Source organism: Lethenteron reissneri, chromosome 69 (genome assembly GCF_015708825.2).
Source record: "Lethenteron reissneri isolate LAM-NWPU_2019-01 chromosome 69, ASM1570882v1, whole genome shotgun sequence".
NCBI classification, from domain to species: Eukaryota; Metazoa; Chordata; class Hyperoartia; order Petromyzontiformes; family Petromyzontidae; genus Lethenteron; species Lethenteron reissneri.
In genome coordinates this window covers 6,435,047-6,455,617 of record NC_083847.1, presented here as the reverse complement: position 1 = coordinate 6,455,617, position 20,571 = coordinate 6,435,047, and the positions used below count along the sequence as shown (strand labels likewise).

The window sequence follows — 20,571 nt, the reverse complement described above, 5'->3', positions numbered from 1 at the left end:
CTTTGTCTCCCCAGTGGCGATGTTTACTGCGCACCGGGTACTCATTTTGAGGCTGAGTCGACCTAGGGGAGGCCCAGGGACCGGTTGCAGATAATCGTCACTGGTGGTGTTGGCCGTGAGCGGGAATCGAACTCGGGTCGCCGGGTTTGTAGCGCAGCGTGGCGGCCTTATAAGGAATATATATAATTACTTAATAGCACAACGTTTCGGACAATGGACCTTCTTCGTGGCCAGGTAGAGATGTTGACGACCTCGCCTGGTGTGCAGGAGGTCGTGGGTTCGATCCCGATCCTGACAATTCCTGCTGCTGTAGATTTGGAGTTTGTGTCTCTCTCATCATCATCACGGTGGCTAGGAGATGTTGACTACTTCGCCTGGTGTGCAGGAGGTCATGGGTTCCATCCCGACCCTGATGATGCCTGCTGCTGCAGATTTGGAGTTTGCGTCTCTCTCTCTCATCATCATCACGGTGGCTAGGAGATGTTGACTACCTCGCCTGGTGTGCAGGAGGTCGTGGGTTCGATCCTGAGACCCTGACGATGCCTGCTGCTGTAGATTTGGAGTTTGCGTCTTCTCTCATCATCATCATCACGGTGGCTAGGAGATGTTGAGTACCTCGCCTGGTGCGCAGGAGGTCGTGGGTTCGATCTTGACCCTGATGACGCCTGCTGCTGCTGTAGATTTGGAGTCTGCGTCTCTCTCATCATCATCATCACGGTGGCTAGGAGATGTTGACTACCTCGCCTGGTACGCAGGAGGTCGTGGGTTCGATCTCGACCCTGACGATGCCTGCTGCTGTAGATTTGGAATTTGCGTCTCTCTCTCATCATCACGGTGGCTAAGAGATGTTGACTACCTCGCCTGGTGTGCAGGAGGTCGTGGGTTCGATCCCGACCCTGACGATGCCTGCTGCTGTAGATTTGGAGTTTGCGTCTCTCTCTCATCATTATCATCATCACGGTGGCTAAGAGATTACTATTAATGATGTGGAGTGACGTCACCCGCCGCTCATAATTATTAATGAGGAGGGGTGGGGGTGTCAATTTGGATGACGTCACCTACTCATGAATATTAATTAGGGGGGCTGGTCAATGTGGAGTGACATCACGAATGTTAAGGACATTCTGATGGCCAATTTTGAAGCTTTCGTGACTGCAAGGATTCATATTCTTAGGTTTTTAAAAAAATCCTTTATATTAAGTTCGCTTGCTTGCTTGCTTGCGTGCTTGCTTAGGACCGTGAAAATCTTTTGGTCGTTTTTTAACCCACTTCCCGTGATCCAATCGAGCTGACATTTTCCACACAGACTCGTTGTGCGAGACAATTTATGTTCGTGAAAAAAAAATCCCAAAATTTTACACTTTTTAGGCAAAAAAAAAAATATTTTACATATATTCAAATAGAACTCATTCTTGGCTTTGGCTGAACGTCATAGTGTAGGAGCCCAGAGCGTAACCCCTCCACAGGCCGTGGCGGAGTAGCGCAGTTGGTAGCGCCCTCGCATCCCATGCCAAAGGTCGCGGGATTGATCCCGGCGTCCTCCACAGGCGAATATATTTTTAAATCCTTTATATATATTAAGTTCGCTTGCTTGCTTAGGACCGTGCAAATCTTTCGCTCGTTTTTAAATCCTTTATATATATTAAGTTCGCTTGCTTGCGTGCTTGCTTGCTTGCTTAGGACCGTGCAAATATTTCGGTCGTTTTTAACCCACTTCCCGTGATCCAATCGAGCTGACATTTTGCACACAGACTCGTTGTGCGAGACAATTATTGTTCGTGAAATTTTTTTTCCAAAATTTTACACTTTTTATGGAAAATAAATAAATATTTAATTGCCAATTGCTTAATACTGGCAGACAATCATCTGACCCATAGGTGGCAGCCATCTCAAGCCAGAGGACGAGAGGACTCTAGCCGCCACGCATATGAAGGATTTAGAGTGAAAAACTTTGTTTTTACGGGTTATACTTGTTTTCGGTAAAGTCACGTGGGTGAAAAGGCTCAGTCCCTTTTACACGCACCTTTACATCAGCCGCACCTAGTCTACACAACAAAGGGCTCATTGCTAACAGCGTGTTTCAGCCGCACCGAACCTCAAAATAAGTATAACCCATAAAAACAAAGTTTTTCACTATAAATCCTTATATGCGTGGCAGCGAACTTAATATAAAGGATTTAAAAATATATCCGCCTGTGGAGGACGCGGGGATCGACCCCGCGACCTTTGGCATGGGAAGCGAGGGCGCTACCAACTGCGCTGCTCCGCCACGGCCTGTGGAGGGGTTACGCTCTGGGCTCCTACACTGTGACGTTCAGCCAAAGCGATGAATGAGTTCTATTTGAATATATGTAAAATAATTTTTTTTTGCCTAAAAAGTGTAAAATTTTGGGATTTTTTTTTCACGAACAATAATTGTCTGGCACAACGAGTCTGTGTGCAAAATGTCAGCTCGATTGGATCACGGGAAGTGGGTTAAAAAACGAGCGAAAGATTTGCACGGTCCTAAGCAAGCAAGCGAACTTAATATAAAGGATTTAAAAATAATAATATTCGGGGACTACCTTGGCTCCTCCCACCCTCAACCAGTATATATACAAATACGGTGTTCTTGGAATTTCTCTCACTTGATACAGCCATCGTGCTGTTATTCTTCCACCTGAAGACGGAAGCTTGTGTTGCCTCCGAAACGTCGTGATTTTTATTTTATTTTTATGTAACTTCTATTATTTTTTTTTCACCTACACGGTGACTCTACCGAAAAAACCGAAGAATATTCTGATGGCCAGTCTCACTCTCAGACAAATACCCCTCCGCCAATCACCACGCACCATCCCAACACGCCCCGCCCCCTCCACTAACGCCCCGCCCCCTCCCTTCAGGCCACGCCCCCTCCCCTCACACCACGCCCCGCCCCCTCCCCCACGCCCCGCCCCTCCCTCCAGACCACGCCCCCTCCACTAACGCCCCGCCCCCTCCCTTCAGGCCACGCCCCCTCCCTCCAGACCACGCCCCCTCCCCCACGCCCCGCCCCCTCCCTCCAGACCACGCCCCGCCCCCTCCCCCACGCCCCGCCCCCTCCCAACACGCCCCGCCCCCTCCACTAACGCCCCGCCCCCTCCCCCAGACCACGCCCCCTCCCCCCATGCCCCGCCCCCTCCCCCACGCCCCGCCCCCTCCCCCCAGACCACGCCCCCTCCCCCCCTCCCCCCCACGCCCCGCCCCCTCCCAACACGCCCCGCCCCCTCCACTAACGCCCCGCCCCCTCCCCCCCAGACCACGCCCCCTACCCCCACGCCCCGCCCCCTCCCCCCACTGCCCCGCCCCCTCCCAACACGCCCCGCCCCCTCCACTAACGCCCCGCCCCCTCCCCCAGACCACGCCCCCTCCCCCCCATGCCCCGCCCCTCCCCCACGCCCCGCCCCCTCCCCCCAGACCACGCCCCCTCCCCCCCCACGCCCCCGCCCCCCTCCCCCCACGCCCCGCCCCCTCCCAACACGCCCGCCCCCTCCACTAACGCCCCGCCCCCTCCCCCCCAGACCACGCCCCCTACCCCCACGCCCCGCCCCCCCACGCCCCGCCCCCTCCCAACACGCCCCGCCCCCTCCACTAACTGCCCCGTCCCCTCCCCCCAGACCACGCCCCTCCCCCCCACGCCCCGCCCCCTCCCCCCACGCCCCGCCCCCTCCCAACACGCCCCGCCCCCTCCACTAACGCCCCGCCCCTCCCCTCACGCCCCCACGCCCCGCCCCCTTCCTCACGCCCCGCCCCCTCCCCCCACGTGTCTCATGCACGTGCCGGGGCCCCCCCCCCTCCCCCCACCCTCCACTCTGCTCCCTTCTCGACCATCTTCGGACTTGGAGCGCTGCTCTGCTGCCGGGTAAACGCCAAATCCTCCTCCTCCTCCTTCTCGCACGAGAGTCCGAGGGGTCTCAGGCAAAGGTGGCCACCCTTTGCCTGAAGCCTCTGAGGCCTCTGAGGCGTCTGAGACTTGCCGCGCGCTCGCGGCCGCCGTTTCGTTTCGAGCCTCGACAAGGCCCGAGGCGGTTTCTTAGGTTTCGGCTGCAACTGCGTGCCCCGCTCCTCGCTGAGCCAGACTCCGAGGCTCACTGAGCCAGACTAAGACAGTCGTGGGCTCACTGAGCCAGACTCCGAGGCTCACTGAGCCAGACTAAGACAGTCGTGGGCTCACTGAGCCAGACTCCGAGGCTCATTGAGCCAGACTAAGGCAGCCGTGGGCTCAATGAGCCAGACTCCGAGGCTCACTGAGTCAGACTAAGGCAGTCGTGGGCTCACTGAGCCAGACTGAGGCAGTCGTGGGCTCACTGAGCCAGACTAAGACAGTCGTGGGCTCACTGAGCCAGACTAAGGCAGTCGTGGGCTCACTGAGCCAGACTAAGACAGTCGTGGGTTCACTGAGCCAGACTAAGACAGTCGTGGGTTCACTGAGCCAGACTAAGACAGTCGTGGGCTCACTGAGCCAGACCAAGGCAGTCGTGGGCTCACTGAGCCAGACTAAGGCAGCCGTGGGCTCACTGAGCCAGACTAAGGCAGTCGTGGGCTCACTGAGCCAGACTGAGGCAGTCGTGGGCTCACTGAGCCAGACTAAGACAGTCGTGGGCTCACTGAGCCAGACTAAGACAGTCGTGGGTTCACTGAGCCAGACTAAGACAGTCGTGGGCTCACTGAGCCAGACCAAGGCAGTCGTGGGCTCACTGAGCCAGACTAAGGCAGCCGTGGGCTCACTGAGCCAGACTAAGGCAGTCGTGGGCTCACTGAGCCAGACTGAGGCAGTCGTGGGCTCACTGAGCCAGACTAAGACAGTCGTGGGCTCACTGAGCCAGACTAAGGCAGTCGTGGGCTCACTGAGCCAGACTAAGGCAGTCGTGGGCTCACTGAGCCAGACTAAGGCAGTCGTGGGCTCACTGAGCCAGACTAAGGCAGTCGTGGGCTCACTGAGCCAGACTAAGGCAGTCGTGGGCTCACTGAGCCAGACTAAGGCAGCCGTGGGCTCACTGAGCCAGACTAAGGCAGTCGTGGGCTCACTGAGCCAGACTAAGGCAGTCGTGGGCTCACTGAGCCAGACTAAGGCAGCCGTGGGCTCACTGAGCCAGACTAAGGCAGTCGTGGGCTCACTGAGCCAGACTAAGGCAGCCGTGGGCTCACTGAGCCAGACTAAGGCAGCCGTGGGCTCACTGAGCCAGACTAAGACAGTCGTGGGCTCACTGAGCCAGACTAAGACAGTCGTGGGCTCACTGAGCCAGACTAAGGCAGTCGTGGGCTCACTGAGCCAGACTAAGGCAGTCGTGGGCTCACTGAGCCAGACTAAGACAGTCGTGGGCTCACTGAGCCAGACTAAGGCAGTCGTGGGCTCACTGAGCCAGACTAAGGCAGTCGTGGGCTCACTGAGCCAGACTGAGACAGTCGTGGGCTCACTGAGCCAGACTAAGACAGTCGTGGGCTCACTGAGCCAGACTAAGGCAGTCGTGGGCTCACTGAGCCAGACTAAGGCAGTCGTGGGCTCACTGAGCCAGACTAAGGCAGTCGTGGGCTCAATGAGCCAGACTAAGGCAGTCGTGGGCTCACTGAGCCAGACTCCGAGGCAGCCGTGGGCTCAGAGCCAGACTAAGGCAGTCGTGGGCTCACTGAGCCAGACTAAGGCAGTCGTGGGCTCACTGAGCCAGACTAAGACAGTCGTGGGCTCACTGAGTCAGACTAAGGTAGCCGTGGGCTCACTGAGCCAGACTAAGGCAGCTGTAATATCTGGGGGCTCACAGAGCCAGACTAAGTCAGCTGTAATATCTGGGGGCTCACTGAGCCAGACCAAGGCAGCTGTAATATCTGGGGGCTCACAGAGCCAGACTAAGTCAGCTGTAATATCTGGGGGCTCACTGAGCCAGACCAAGGCAGCTGTAATATCTGGGGGCTCACTGAGCCAGACTAAGACAGCTGTGACACCTGGGGGCTCACAGAGCCAGACTAAGGCAGCTGTGACACCTGGGGGCTCACAGAGCCAGACTAAGACGGCTGTGACACCTGGGGGCTCACAGAGCCAGACTAAGACAGCTGTGACACCTGGTGGCTCACAGAGCCAGACTAAGGCAGCTGTGACACCTGGGGGCTCACAGAGCCAGACTAAGACAGCTGTGACACCTGGGGGCTCACAGAGCCAGACTAAGTCAGCTGTGACACCTGGTGGCTCACAGAGCCAGACTAAGACAGCTGTAACACCTGGGGGCTCACAGAGCCAGACTAAGTCAGCTGTGACACCAGGGGGCTCACAGAGCCAGACTAAGTCAGCTGTGACACCTGGGGGCTCACAGAGCCAGACTAAGTCAGCTGTAACACCTGGGGGCTCACAGAGCCAGACTAAGACAGTTGTGACACCAGGGGGCTCACAGAGCCAGACTAAGACAGCTGTGACACCTGGGGGCTCACAGAGCCAGACTAAGTCAGCTGTGACACCTGGGGGCTCACAGAGCCAGACTAAGTCAGCTGTGACACCTGGGGGCTCACAGAGCCAGACTAAGTCAGCTGTGACACCTGGGGGCTCACAGAGCCAGACTAAGTCAGCTGTGACACCTGGGGGCTCACAGAGCCAGACTAAGACAGCTGTGACACCTGGGGGCTCACAGAGCCAGACTAAGTCAGCTGTGACACCTGGTGGCCCACCGTGGTTGTGAGATGTTAACTCCCTTGCCTGGTATGCAGGAGATTGTGGGTTTGATCCCGACCCTGACGCTGTATATTTGGAGTTTGCGCCTCCCCCCCCCACCCCCTCCATGGTTGCGTGGATTTTTCTCCCCTAACCGTTCCCTACCCGTACCCTACCCGAAATGAGTGACAAACGGTTACTCACCGGTGACTCACGGCCTACCCGTACCCGTACCCGGCCGCACCAGGGTCGCAAACGGCTACCCGTACCCGGCCGGGTACGGGTAGCCGGGTATCGGGTAGGGTACGGGTATCGGGTACCCGGTTGCGACCTCTGCCCTACCTCAGAATTCTGCGTGATGTGCGGCACCGACAATAACGCAAAGGTGTTGTAAGCACCATTGGCACAAGAGCATAACATATCAGAGCTTGTCACATCCGTTGGACAGGGGGGGGGGGGCAGGAGGGGATGGAACATGTCGGCATGAGGTAGAGGTCGCAAACGGGTTTTGATTCCTTACCCGTACCCGGCCGCACCAGGGTCGCAAACGGGTACCCGTACCCGGCCGGGTACGGGTAGCCGGGTATTGGGTAGGGTACGGGTATCGGGTACCCGGTTGCGACCTCTGGCATGAGGTGAGGAGGCAAAGGAAAGTGATTTAGTTGAGAGGAGGGGCGAGGGAAAGTTGGAGGGGGCACGAGATGGCGGCCGAGACTGGGTGCTGCACGTGGCAAGAGAGAGAGAGAGACACACATTCCCCGTGCATTGAGCCTTAGAATAATAAGAATGTATTGCAGAGCATCGTTCGTGCAAAACTGCATCTCGCAAACCCCGCGCGGATAACCCTCGTTCCTTTCCACCTCTCCCCCCCGCCCTCCTCTGCCCTCCCCGGTATCTCCCGACGCTGCTTGTTGCTCTCAGTGATCAGCGTCGGACTTGGGGACGCCGAGCCCTGAGGGCGGGTGGCCGACAGCACGTGCCGTTGCCGCCGTAGCTTCACCCCAGCGATCGCAACTCGACGGACCCAACCCGAGACGAGAATGGCTGACGTTGCCGAGCATCAGCAGCAGCAGGAGCAGCAGCTGCTGCAGGTGCATCAGGAGCTGGAGGAGCTGCAGGAGGAGCTGCAGCAGGAGCAGCAGCAGGAGCAGCAGCCGCAGCAGCAGCAACAGCAGCAGGCCGACCTCACGCCCGCGTCCTGCCGTCCCGGATCGTGGTCAGAGACTGAGACCAACGCTCTGCTGGACGCTTGGGCCGACCGCGACATCCAGGACTCGCTGGCGCTCGCTCCGCACGAGCAGGCGTGCGTGTACGAGCGCGTGCGCGACCGCCTCGTCGCGGCGCTGCCCGGCTCTCAGCGCTCGTCGCAGGACTGCCGCCTGCGTATCCGCAAGCTCAAGATGGTGTACGCCAAGTCGCGCAAGGCGGTGGCGCAGGCGCAGGAGCAGGGCACGGTGCGTCTGTCGCGCTCGCCGTACTACGAGAAGCTGGACAAGGTGCTGGGGCACATGCCCATCGCGGCAGGGGTGGTTCGCGGCGGTCGAGGAAGCAAAGGAGGTTGGTGACTTGCTCGGGTTTCGCAGACGCACGCACGCACGCGGAGGTGTAGGTGGCTTGCAACATTGAAGAAGAAAAAGTTGTTGAGCCTAGAAAATTGGCTCTGAGCACATTGCCGTACCAGTGGTGCATGGGATGTGGAGGCACTCATCCGTCAGTGGCCTGACAACAGGGCTCCGCTATGTAGACACGCACGCAGAGAGGAGAGAACATGGAGTGGGAAGAGAGGTGGGGGCAGAGAGGGGGGGGGCAGAGAGGGGGGTAGAGAGAGAAGGGAAGGGGTAAGGAGAGCAGAGCGAGAAATCTTTTGTTAAATCTTTCATTTAAAAAGGGGGGGGGGGGGGTTTACATAAAGCAAAGCATAAAAAAAACCACAACAAAACTGAAACCTTTTTACGAGGATTAATATCTGCATTAACCACAATACTTGCAGTCAAAATGCAAACAAAACACACACTCTGATAATATATGCTTTGTCCTTGACGCCAAAAGCCTTTTTTGGCTTCCTCTGGTTGAGCACCGATTGGGTCGAGGCTCAAAAGAAAGCCGTCTCTTGGAGTGGACCAATCAGTTTAAAGGACAATGAATATATTACACTGGTCAACAACAAAAAATAATTTTCTGGCCTCGACTTTTGCAGCCGTTTAAGACTAATTTCAGGGTGCTGATTCCAAATCTGATCTCAGATTTGCTCTATCACAGCTCATTTTTATGCTATCGGCATACCCCGTTTTCATTGATTTTATCCGAAATTAACTCTGTCACTTATGATTGCAGGTTGTTGCGAGTCAGTGACTGCTTTAGTGTTAAAATACGGTGCTGTGTTTTTAGGATAGTGTGTTTATAATATCATTTTATGTAGATATCCACATGTATTTAATATTTTTCTTCTGCAGTTTTTATTGAAAATGCGATATTTTATATCTCAAAAACCTGATGTGAAAGACAAAAATTGATGCCAGATTTGGAATCAGCACCCCAAAATTACATTAAAACCGTTGGAAATACCTCATCTTGAATTTGGAGCTTTCGTGACTGCAGGAATTACTCTATGGTTCTTTCGGTAAAGTCACATCTAAAGATAAAATAATAAATTAAATAATAACATACGACGTTTCGATTGCAACGCAAGCAATCGTCATCGGGTATAAATGAAATAGCAACAAAAATTACATTAAAAACCCGTTGGAATATTCTTAGGTTTTTTCGGTAAAGTCACGTAGGTAAAAAACATTAAAAAGTAAAATAAAATAAAAAATAAAAATCAGGACGTTTCGGAGGCAACACAAGCTTCCGTCTTCAGGTGGTACCGTCACAGCCACGACAGCCGTATCAAGTAAATGAGAGATTTCAGTAGCTACCACTCCGTTTATATAATGGTTGGAGAAGATTGTGGGGCAAGGGGCGCATACTTATTATTAATATGGTAAGGTGAGGCTTAAGACTAAGAATAGACTGCATAACAAAGGCTGAGCCTTTGTTATGGAGAGGTGCGGTTTGTGACTCAACCTGTGGCCACTCTGGTGTCTCGTGTTCTCGTAGCCGGAGCCTAACCCTGTCGTCGCTCGAAGCCTCCCTCTGACCCTAGATTTGAAGCTTTCGTCACTGCAAGGATTCATACTCTTAGTTTTTTCGCTAAAGTCACCATGTAGGTAAAAAAATGAAATTGAAATTAATAGAAATAAAATAATAATAAATTAACCCGTAAAAACAAAGTTTTTCACTCTAAAATCCTTTATATGCGTGGCGGCTAGAGTCCGCTCGTCCTCTGGCTTGAGATGGCTGCCACCTATGGGTCAGATGATTGTCTGCCAGTATTAAGCAATTGGTAATTAAATATTTAATTTGTTTTCCCTAAACAGTGTACAATTTTGGAACATTTTTTTCACGAACATTAATTGTCTCGCACAACGAGTCTGTGTGCAAAATTTCAGCTCGATTGGATCACGGGAAGTGGGTTAAAAAACGACCGAAAATTTGCACGGTCGTAAGCAAGCAAGCACGCAAGCAAGCAAGCGAACTTAATATAAAGGGTTTAAAAATCACGACGTTTGAGGCAACACAAGTCTCCGTCATCAGGTGGGACCGTCACAGCCAGATTTGCTGTATCAAGTGAGGCAGGGATTCCAAGATGCAAGTTCTTAAATACAAGTTTACTTGTCTTCTTGGTTCAATTCGGTAAAATCACGTAGAATGGAAATAATAAAATAATACAAATAAAACATAAAATAATTGTCACGACGTTTCGGCCACAACGCAAGCAGCCGTCCCCAGGTGGAGAACAGGTCTGTCCACGTGACTTTACCGCACACAGACCTGTTCTTCACCTGAGGACGGCTGCTTGCGTTGTGGCCGAAACGTCGTGAGAATTATTTTATTGTTTTATTTTTATTATTTTATTATTTCCATTCTACGTAACTTTACCGAAAGAACCAAGATGATGAATCCCTGCAGTCGCGAAAGCTTTAAATCGAAGTTAACTTGTATTTAAGAACTTGCATCTTGAATCTCTGCCTCACTTGATGCAGCAAATCTGGCTGTGACGGTCCCACCTGATGACGGAGACTTGTGTTGCCTCCGAAACGTCGTGATTTTTTCAATTTTATTTTTATTAATTTAAATATTTTTTTTTTACCTACATGGTGACTTTACCGAAAGAACTAAGAGTATCTCCCTCTGACCGCCGGCTGTCCTCCCTCTCCTCCTCCTCCTCCCCGTCGTCGTCCCCGCCAGCGGAGAGCTCGTACGAGGAACTGGACGAGTTCGACGTGGAGTTTGGCAAAGTCGGCATCGACCGCTTCCACGAGGACTCCCACGTCGACTTCTCGTCCGGCGACGGCATCAGCAGCTTCCTGCAGGACGCCGTGGCCAAGCGTGAGTGGGGGGGGGTGATGGTGAATGTGGGGGGGGGGCGATGGTGAATGCGGTGGGAGGGGGGCGATGGTGAATGCGGTGGGGGGGGGGGTGATGGTGATTGTGGGGGGGGGGCGATGGTGAATGCTGTGGGGGGGGGCGATGGTGAACGTGGTGGGGGGGGCGATGGTGAACGTGGTGGGGGGGTGATGGTGAACGTGGTGGGGGGGGGGGGCGATGGTGAACGTGGTGGGGGGGGGGCGATGGTGAACATGGTGGGGGGGCGATGGTGAACGTGGTGGGGGGGCGATGGTGAACGTGGTGGGGGGGGGGCGATGGTGAACGTGGTGGGGGGGGGTGATGGTGAACGTGGTGGAGGGGGGGGGCGATGGTGAACGTGGTGGGGGGGGGCGATGGTGAACGTGGTGGGGGGGGGCGATGGTGAACGTGGTGGAGGGGGGGGGCGATGGTGAACGTGGTGGAGGGGGGGGGTGATGGTGAACACTGTGGGGGGTGGGTGATGGTGAACGCTGTGGGGGGGGGGAGGGGGCGATGGTGAACGTGGTGGGAGGGGGTGATGGTGACGTTCGCGCGACCCCCGCCGCGCCGTGACCCCGCTGCGCTCGCTCGTCTCGCTCACCACCGCCCCCCCCCCACTCACCCTCTTCACCCCCTCCCCTCTCCGGCCCGGTAGCCGGCGGCTCCCTGTGGAAGCCGTGGGACGTGCGCGAGACGAGCGCCCTGCTGGACGTGTGGCTGGCGCCCGACATGCAGGCGGCGCTGGTGGCGGAGCCGCGCGGCGGCGCCACCACCAGCGTGTACGGGCGCGTGCGCGACGGCCTCGTGGCGGCGCTGCCCGACTGCCGGCGGACGCCGCACGAGTGCCGGGCGCGCATCAAGAAGCTCAAGATGATGTACGCCAAGGCGCGGCGGGTCGCGGCCGGTCAGGCGCCCAAGCACGGAGCCGACCGGTTCACTCACTCGCAGCTCTTCGACAAGATGGACCGGGTGCTGGGACGCGGGCAGCAGCAGCAGCAGGGCGGCGGCGGCGGCGGCGGGGAGGCCGAGACACTCGCTGTAGACGACGCTGACGACGACGAGGCGATGGGTGAGGAGCAGAGGTCGCAGACGCGTTGTGATTCCTTACCCCCCGTACCCCGTACCCGGCCGCACCAGGGTCGCAAACGGGTACCCGTACCCGGCCGGGTACGGGTAGCCGGGTATCGGGTAGGGTACGGGTATCGGGTACCCGGTCAGTTTTGTTGCCAGATAAAAGGGTAAAAAAACCAATTATCATATTTTGCTACTGGCAAAGGAGGTTCCAATAGTAAAAGTTTGTCACATAAACAGAACGTGGCCAATTCGTTACTGGTGCAGCACTAACCGCTTGTGTGTTGGAGAGCAAATCCACAACATTTACAGTCTTGAGTACGACGTTTCGCCAGTAGTTACAACCGGCATCATCAGGCGACAGCCAGATTTGTGGATAAATCCTCCTCCTGTTTCTTGACTTAAATAGAGCGGTAGATGTGTTCAGGAACGAAACAGGAGGAGGATTTCTACACAAATCTGGCTGTCGCCTGATGCCGGTTGTAATTACTGGCGAAACGTTGTACTCAAGATTGTAGATGTTGTGGATTTGCTCTCCAACCAGAGGTCGCAACCGGGTACCCGATACCCGTACCTTACCCGATACCCGGCTACCCGTACCCGGCCGGGTACGGGTAGCCGTTTGCGACCCTGGTGCGGCCGGGTACGGGTACGGGTAGACCGTGAGTCACCGGTGAGTAACTGTCACTCATTTCCCAATGTCTTGTCTCTTCTCACAATTCAAGTTCCTAGAATCAACCCACCCGCGCCTGCAACGTGGCTTCATCCCAGAGGTCGCAATCAGGTACCCGATACCCGTACCCTACCCGTACCCGGCTGGGTACCCGGCTGGGTACGGGTAGGGTACGGGTACCCGTTTGCGACCCTGGTGCGGTTAGTGCTGTACTAGTAACGAATTAGACCCCGTTCTGTTCACGTGACAAACTTTTACTCGCTGGCCGTGTCGGTGCGGTGGAGGGCTCAACGACACATTTCAATTGACGAGATCAAAATCAACGACAAAGCCTCCGCCCGTGGATGACGACATCGGTCGGGCGAAAGCCCCCCACCCCCCCGCTCTCCTCCCCCCCCCCCCTCCTGTCTCAAACATTATGGAGTTCTGCGATCCGTAAGCTCGCGTCTAAATCTTTGAGGGTTTCATCGCCGCGGGGGGGCAACCGGCGACGTGTTACTAACGCTCCCGGCGCGACCCCTCCACCTCCGGCGCTGTCCCTCTTCTTGTCGTCCCCCGCAGCCTCCGAGGGCTTCCTCGACTCCCCGATGCACCAGACCCGTTCCGTGCCGCAATCCCCGGCGACCCGCGGCGGCGCCGGCAGCAGCGGCGGCGGCGCTTGCTGGTCGGTGTCTGAGACCAACGCCCTGCTGGACGTGTGGGCCGAGGACGACATCCAGGCGATGCTGGCGTCTCCGACGGCGCGCAACAACGCGTGCGTCTACGACCTGGTGCGCGACCGCCTCGCCGCCGCCTCCCCGCCGCCGTCGCCCGACGTGCCGCCCCGCTCGTCGCAGGACTGCCGCCTGCGCATCAAGAAACTGAAGACGGTGTACGCCAAGTCGCGCAAGGGCGTGGCGCAGGCGCAGGAGCAGGGCACCGCGCGCGCCTCCAAGTCGCCCTACTACGAAAAGCTGGACAGGGTGCTGGGCCACCTGCCCGTCAGGGAGGCCAACGGCACCGCGGCGGCGCGCGTGAAGCGGGAGGCGTCGGCGGCAGACGTCGGGGAAGCCGGTAAGGCAACGGCACGTTCGGCTTTGTCGTCGTCGGTGGGATTGTCTCCGGGTCCTCGTCCCGGTTTGTTTTTGTAAATAAACAAGTATAACCCGTAAAAACAAAGTTTTTCACTATAAATCCTTTGTATGCGTGGCGGCTACAGTCCTCTCGTCCTCTGGCTTGAGATGGCTGCCACCTATGGGTCAGATGATTGCATTGCACCATTAAGCAATTGGTAATTAAATATAATATTTTTGTCCTAAAAAGTGTAACATTTTGGAAAAAAATGTTCACGAACATTAATTGTCACGCACAACGAGTCTGTGTGGAAAATGTCAGCTCGATTGGATCACGGGAAGTGGGTTACAAAACGACCGAAAGATTTGCACGATCCTAAGCAAGCAAGCGAACTTAATATAAAGGATTTAAAAAAAAGAAAAAATTCAAAATTCCCTCCGAATTTTAGATTCGGCGTCGCGCGTTTCCAGCTGTTTGGCTTGCGGCTGTGAATTTCCATTCGTCCGTGTAACACGTGGCAGCGCCTTCGCGATCAATGTCATCCATGGTGTAGGTTTTGTTAGGTTTGGAACCTATCACTATTAGTTTAGTAGGTTTCAGTGCCACGGACTTTGCGACCTCTAAACCCCACCACATCCCCCTACCCCCCGCCCCTTGATCGGCAGCGTCAATTAGCTTAGTAGGTTTCAGTGCCACGGACTTTGTGACCTCTAACCCCCACCACATCCCCTCCCCCCTCCCCCACCCCTTGATCGGCAGCGTCGATGCCGGCCGCCTCGCCCGCCGCGTCGGAGCGGAGGGGTGTCAAGCGCCACGGCTCTCCGGGCGACGAGAGCGAAGCGCCGGGCAAGGCGGCGGCGGCGTCCGCTTCGGCGTCGTCGTCGTCAGCCGCCGGCGTTGAGGAGCTGGTAAGCACCTTCCTGCGGCTGGAGGAGCGCCGCGAGCGTCGCGAGCGCGAGCTGGAGGCTCGCCTCACGCGCCTCTACATGCAGTGGGAGGAACGGCGGCGGCGGGAGGACCGCGCCTTCCTCGCCGCGCTCGCCGCCATGCAGGCGCAGATGCAGGACAAGATCGTCGGGCTCATCGTGCCGGGCGCCGCCACGGTGGCGTCTCCTCCTCCTACGTCGGCGTCGGCGGCCGCGTCGGCCCATCCGACCGCGATCGCCGCCGTGGTGACCCCCGCCGAGGTGACCCCCGCCGCGGTGACCCCCGCCACGGTGAACCCCGCCGAGGTGACCCCCGCCGAGGTGACCCCGTAGTGACTGGCGGCCTCTTTGGGAGGTTTTTGGCGAGGATTCCCTGCGGAGGCCGACTCCTTCGAGGCCTCCGTGGAGGAAATGGAGACGCCAGTGCGGCCCTGACGCGGCCGTGGCGCAGTTCCTTGGCCCCGGGTAGTTTAGTTTTTTAGTTTGTGTTGTCACGTAAGTCATGATTACTGGGCAAATCTGGATGAATTTCGGCCCGCCCACCCCACCAATCCCACCTCCCCCTCCCCCCCTCCTAGTGGTCAATTGGGATGGCGTTGTCCAATCGGAACGGATTTAACACGTAGCAGGCTTTCGCGAACAATTTCATCCGCAATAGAGGTTTTGTTTGGGGTTAGATCGTGTAAATATAATGTGTCGTCGATCAGTAAGGGGTTTGTCACGTGAACAGAACGTGGCCAATTCCTTACTAGTACAGCACTAACCGGTTGTGTGTTGGAGAGCCAATCCACAACATTTACAATGCGAGTACCACGTTTCGCCAGTAATTATAACCAGCATCATCAGGCTGACAGCCAGGACAAATCTCCAACGCTGGTTAGTGCTGTACTAGTAACTAATTGGCACGTTCTGTTTACGTGACGAACCCCTTACTAATTGGCTGTGTCGGGTGGTGGCGGGTTTGACGACACATTTATACTTGGGCGATCTAACCCAACGAAACCTCTATGATCTGTGGAGGCCGGCGGGTGATTCGTGAAACCGTGAATTGAACAAACGCCGTCTTTCTTTTTTCGGTTCGTCAGTTGCCGACGACGATTTGCTGCGCCAATTCTCCCCCCCCCCATCGTGGCCAAATCTGGTTAGCCGAGCCCCTCGATTGATGCAGCACGTTTGTTTATTTTCTTTCGCACCACCGTATTTAGCCGACCGCGCCAATCGGAGGTGAGAGGGGAGGTTAGGACAACCAACGAAACAACAACAAGCCGTTGTAATGAAACGAGTTTATCAATGTAGATGATGATGATGATGATTTAAAAGTGCATTGTAGCTACCGGTGGCTTCCTAATATTGGAAGGAAGAGCCGTTTCCAGATGGACGCAGAAGCGCGCGTCTGACGGAGCCGCGCTGATGATACGGTGGCCACCGACTTTATTTTGCGGTTAGCCAGAAGCCGCCGCCGCCGCTGCTGCGAGGATGACGACCCAAATTTGCGTGACGCGGGATTTTGACGTTGACTGTCACCATTTTCTCCACCCCCCCGATCCCCCCTCTCGATTCTGGGTTCGCGATCTGGATTCAAGAATCAAATATTTGTTGTCGTCGTCGTCGTCGGTGAACATTTTTCACCTCCCAGCAGCGGCGAGATTTTGCACGAAAGCTAAATTTGCTTTCGGCGAATATGGCACGAAAATCAAAAGGGGGGGTCGGTTCCGTTCCAATGCCGATGTCCCCAACGCCCGTAGCACGAGCATCGAAGCGTCGTCTTGCCTTAGGTGAATCTGACCCCTGAGCGTTGCGCGAGGGATTAACTTGTTGGTGAGATCGGCGAAAGTAGCGCGCCGGTTTCTCATTCCGGTTAACTCCACCGTCAAAAGGAGCCTTGGAAAAATTATTTGACGGCGACGCTGCGGCCGCCGCCGCGTTGACGGTGGCGACGTGCACAAGCACGACACAGGAACACGCTCTCTGTGTCTCGCGGATCCGTCAGTTAACGCTGCGTCCATGCGGCCTTGAAAGGAAAAATCTATCATCGGTGTGACGTACCAGGCGATTTCCCCCCCCCCGCCGCCAGAGGTCGCAACCGGGTTACCCTATACCCGTACCCTACCCGATACCCGGCTACCCGTTTGCGACCCTGGTGCGGCCGGGTACGGGTAGGCCGTGAGTCACTGGTGAGTAACCGTGATTGTCACTCATTTCCCAACGTCTTGTCTCTTCTCACAATTCAAGTTCCTAGAATCAACCCACCCGCGCCTGCAACGTGGCTTCATCCCAGAGGTCGCAATCGGGTACCCGATACCCGCACCCTACCCGTACCCGGCCGGGTACTCGTTTGCGACCCTGGTGCGGCCGGGTACGGGTAAGGAATCAAAACCCGTTTGCGACCTCTGCCCGCCGCCCTTTTTTCGTAGCACGATTAATTCCACCCGTGCTCTGTGATGAAGGACCCCGTTGCTGGGCACGTCACCGATGGTTGACTTTTCCTTGGGAGGCTAGCTCGGGCGAAACGCCCTTTGTTCGTTATCGACAAACGTGTTGAGTTGTTATTTTTTGTTAGTATTTTAAACGTTTTTGGTAATCGTAACGTGAGTTCCCTTCGCTCTAGCCGAGTCTCCCCCTCCTCCCTCCAACCCCCCACCCCTGTCGCCATCCATAGGCTACTGTTGCGATGAACTGTACCGTTGATGCAAGGACTAATAAGACGTGGACTTGAGACTCCAGCTTCGGACAGAATGGTGTCGGGTTGTTCTTTTTTATCGTCTCGGTATCTTGTCGTTTGAAAAATATCGCCGGCGGTTTCTCCCCCCCCCCCTTCCCCGCGTTCACCGTTCTTAGTTTACAATTGAAGATTCAAATTGTAGTTCCTCGTAAAAAAATTATCTGCTCGTGTCCCTGTCGCCGGAGTGCCGTTCGGATTGAACGGCGAACGTTACGTAATTATAAGAATTGGTTTTACCCGTTCTGGCAATAAAACAGTTGATGTTAAGATGTTCAAACGCCAAACAGAAACCTTTTGCGAGGAATCATCTTTGCATTAACCACACACACAAGGTACTTGTGGTCAACATGCAAACAAAATAACACGCTCCGGTAGTATATGATGCATTGGCTTTGAAACTGATTGGTCCACACCAGAGACAGCTTTCTTTAGAGCCTAGTCTCAAGCGGTGTGTAACAATGAACCCTTTGCGATGACGTCCACGACTACGTCATCGGTTATTCTCCCGGTTCCGTTCCGATGACGCTACGCGCACACACGCGGTGCACCGAGGCTCCCCCACAAGGCCGTGCGGGAGGGAGAGAGAGGGCGTCAATGCGGCACGGTTTTACTGGTAGGAACCTCCTGGTTACACCAGCCCACAGGGGATTATTGTGTCCGTCCGTCGTGCATCAAAAAATGGGAGGGTTGGGGCTGGATGAGGCTGGGTGGGGAGGGGCTGGGTGGGGAGGGTGGGGCTGGGTGGAGAGGGGAGGTTGGGGAGGGGCTGGGTGGGGAGGGTGGGGAGGGCCTGGGTGAGGAGAAGGTGGGGAGGGGCTGGGTGGGAAGGGGAGGGTGGAGAGGGGGTGGGGAGGGTGGGGCTGGGTGGGGAGGGGCTGGTCACCCCGTGGTGCCCTTATAAAACTCAACGTTTAACCTACTCACGCCGGCTTGTGCCCGCCCTCACAGTCGGCCATATTTGCGGAATACACCACGCCGCCGTTGACCCTGCAGGCCATTGACCGAGCAGCCCAACGTTCCTACCAGCTCCCTCCGCAGGACAATGTGTTTTGGTGCCCGGCTATCGTAAAGAGTGGCGGTCGTGCTGCTGCGGTTCTCTGCGGTGAGTACCGACGTCTTGATAACAACGACGACGTTGCTGCTGCTGCCACTCCCAGGTTGTGGAGGTGGAGTGTGATGCCACAAAATAACCAGGCAGGTGCTTCGTTTTGGTGGGGCTGATGGTAAGTCCTCACATCTAAGTGACACGCTCCAGGTTCAGCAGAATCGCCTCCAACTCTTCCTCTGAGTGAGCAGCAATCGCCAGATCATCGGCATACAGCACATGAATTTTATATTATGAATACAGGACATGGTTGACCAATAGGGAGCCATCCCTCGACCGCACCCGGGCATTGATCAGCCTCCCATTGTATCTGTACCAGATGGAAATTCCTCCAGTACAGCCATCGAAGGCTTCACGAACTACTGTGGTCGAAATAGATGTTAAATAATGTGGGAGCCAGAGGACATCCCTGTCGCACCCCAAGGTGAACAAGGAATGGCTCCGACTCCCGGCCACGTAGTTTTACCCGGGCCCGCTCACCATCATGAAGGTCCTTAATGATCGTGAGCAGAGGGTCAGGGACTCCGAAAGCACGAAGAACAACCCAGAGCCCAGTCCTACTGATGGTATCATAGGCCTTGACCAGGTCAATAAAGCAGAGATGTAGGTCTTGTTGGAATTCCCAACACCTCTGCTCGAGCAGACGGACAGAAAATATGGCATGTGCAGGACCGCCCTTTCCTGAAATCACATTGGGGCTCCGCAAGGCGATGTTGAATAATTTTTGCCAAGACCTTTCCCGGCACACTGAGGAGGGAGATGCCCCTGTAGTTGTTACAGTCTGTGCACCAGGGCATCCTTCCAGTCCTGCGGAACCCGTCCAGTGGTCCAGACTGTTATGATGTCATGTAGGGCAGTCTGTGCACAAAGGCCACCCTCCCTCAGCATTTCGCTTGGGAGATCATCTCTGCCCGGCACCTTACCTGGTCTCAGACTCCCCCCTAGGTAGACTCGGCATCAAATGAGCACCTGGTGCGGTGTGCAGTAAACATCGCCACCGGGGAGACAAAGGCGGCCGGGCGTGGCGCTACCCACCCACCCCCTGGTGTGCCACAGTGCCGGTAGCCTTCATAGACGCTGCTGCTACTCGCTAGCAGCACTTGCCCCAGCAGCCTGACACAGGCTACACGGGGGACTTTTGTCTTTGTGTGTTCATGGGTGCTGCTACTCGCTAGCAGCACTTGCCCCAGCAGCCTGTCACAGGCTACACGGGGGGTGTTTGTCTTTGTAAGTGCTACGTGCTAACAGCACTTGCCCAACAGGTCTGTGGAGGCTATAGAGGAGGTCTTTGTCTTTGCATCTCTAAGTGAGCAGACTGCGCGCCTTCGCCACGGCATCTTGCCGCCGCACTCGCCCCCACCCCCTCACCCCCACCCCCTCACCCCCTTCAGCCCCACCCCCTCACCCCCTTCACCCCCCACCCCACCCCCTTCACCCCCCCCCCCCCTTATACTGGTAGGAACCTGGTTACACCAGCCCACAGGGGATTATTGTGTCCATCGTGCAGGGAGGGGCTGGGTGGGGAGGCTGGGGGCTGGGTGGGGAGGGGCTGGTCACCCCGTGGTGCCCTTATAAAACTCAACGTTTAACCTACTCACGCCGGCTTGTGCCCGCCCTCAGTCGGCCATATTTGCGGAATACACCACGCCGCCGTTGACCCTGCAGGCCATTGACCGAGCAACCCAACGTTCCTACCAGCTCCCTCCGCAGGAATGTTACTACTACACTATTATATACGACTAAACTACATTATACACTACATATACTACTACACTACTACACACCAATACAGGGACACCTCGACTTATGAATGAGTTAGGTTCCAGAGGTCTGTTGACAGTCGATTTGTTCGCTAGTCAAACACCTGTCGATCTAAACATGTTGTACGGCGTCTACACTAAACACAGGTAATTGTTT

The 20,571-nt window shown here is 55.9% G+C and overlaps 1 protein-coding gene across 2 annotated transcripts; it reads left to right on the top strand.

Annotated features, from left to right (window-relative positions):
• Window positions 1–3,807: 3,807 nt before the first annotated feature.
• Window positions 3,808–17,808, top strand: LOC133360473 (uncharacterized). Of its 2 annotated transcripts, none has more exons than XM_061579216.1 (6): window positions 3,808–3,880; window positions 7,577–8,212; window positions 10,946–11,086; window positions 11,760–12,173; window positions 13,410–13,901; window positions 14,661–17,807. In XM_061579216.1, the coding sequence occupies exons 2-6, from the start codon at window positions 7,696–7,698 to the stop codon at window positions 15,158–15,160; spliced, it is 2,064 nt and encodes a 687-aa protein (XP_061435200.1). In that variant the 5' UTR covers window positions 3,808–3,880; window positions 7,577–7,695; the 3' UTR covers window positions 15,161–17,807. The 2 variants fall into 2 exon arrangements, with proteins under 2 accessions (XP_061435200.1, XP_061435201.1); XM_061579217.1 differs by having other exon boundaries at window positions 3,816–3,880; window positions 7,584–8,212; window positions 14,661–17,808.
• The last annotated feature ends 2,763 nt before the right edge of the window (window positions 17,809–20,571 follow it).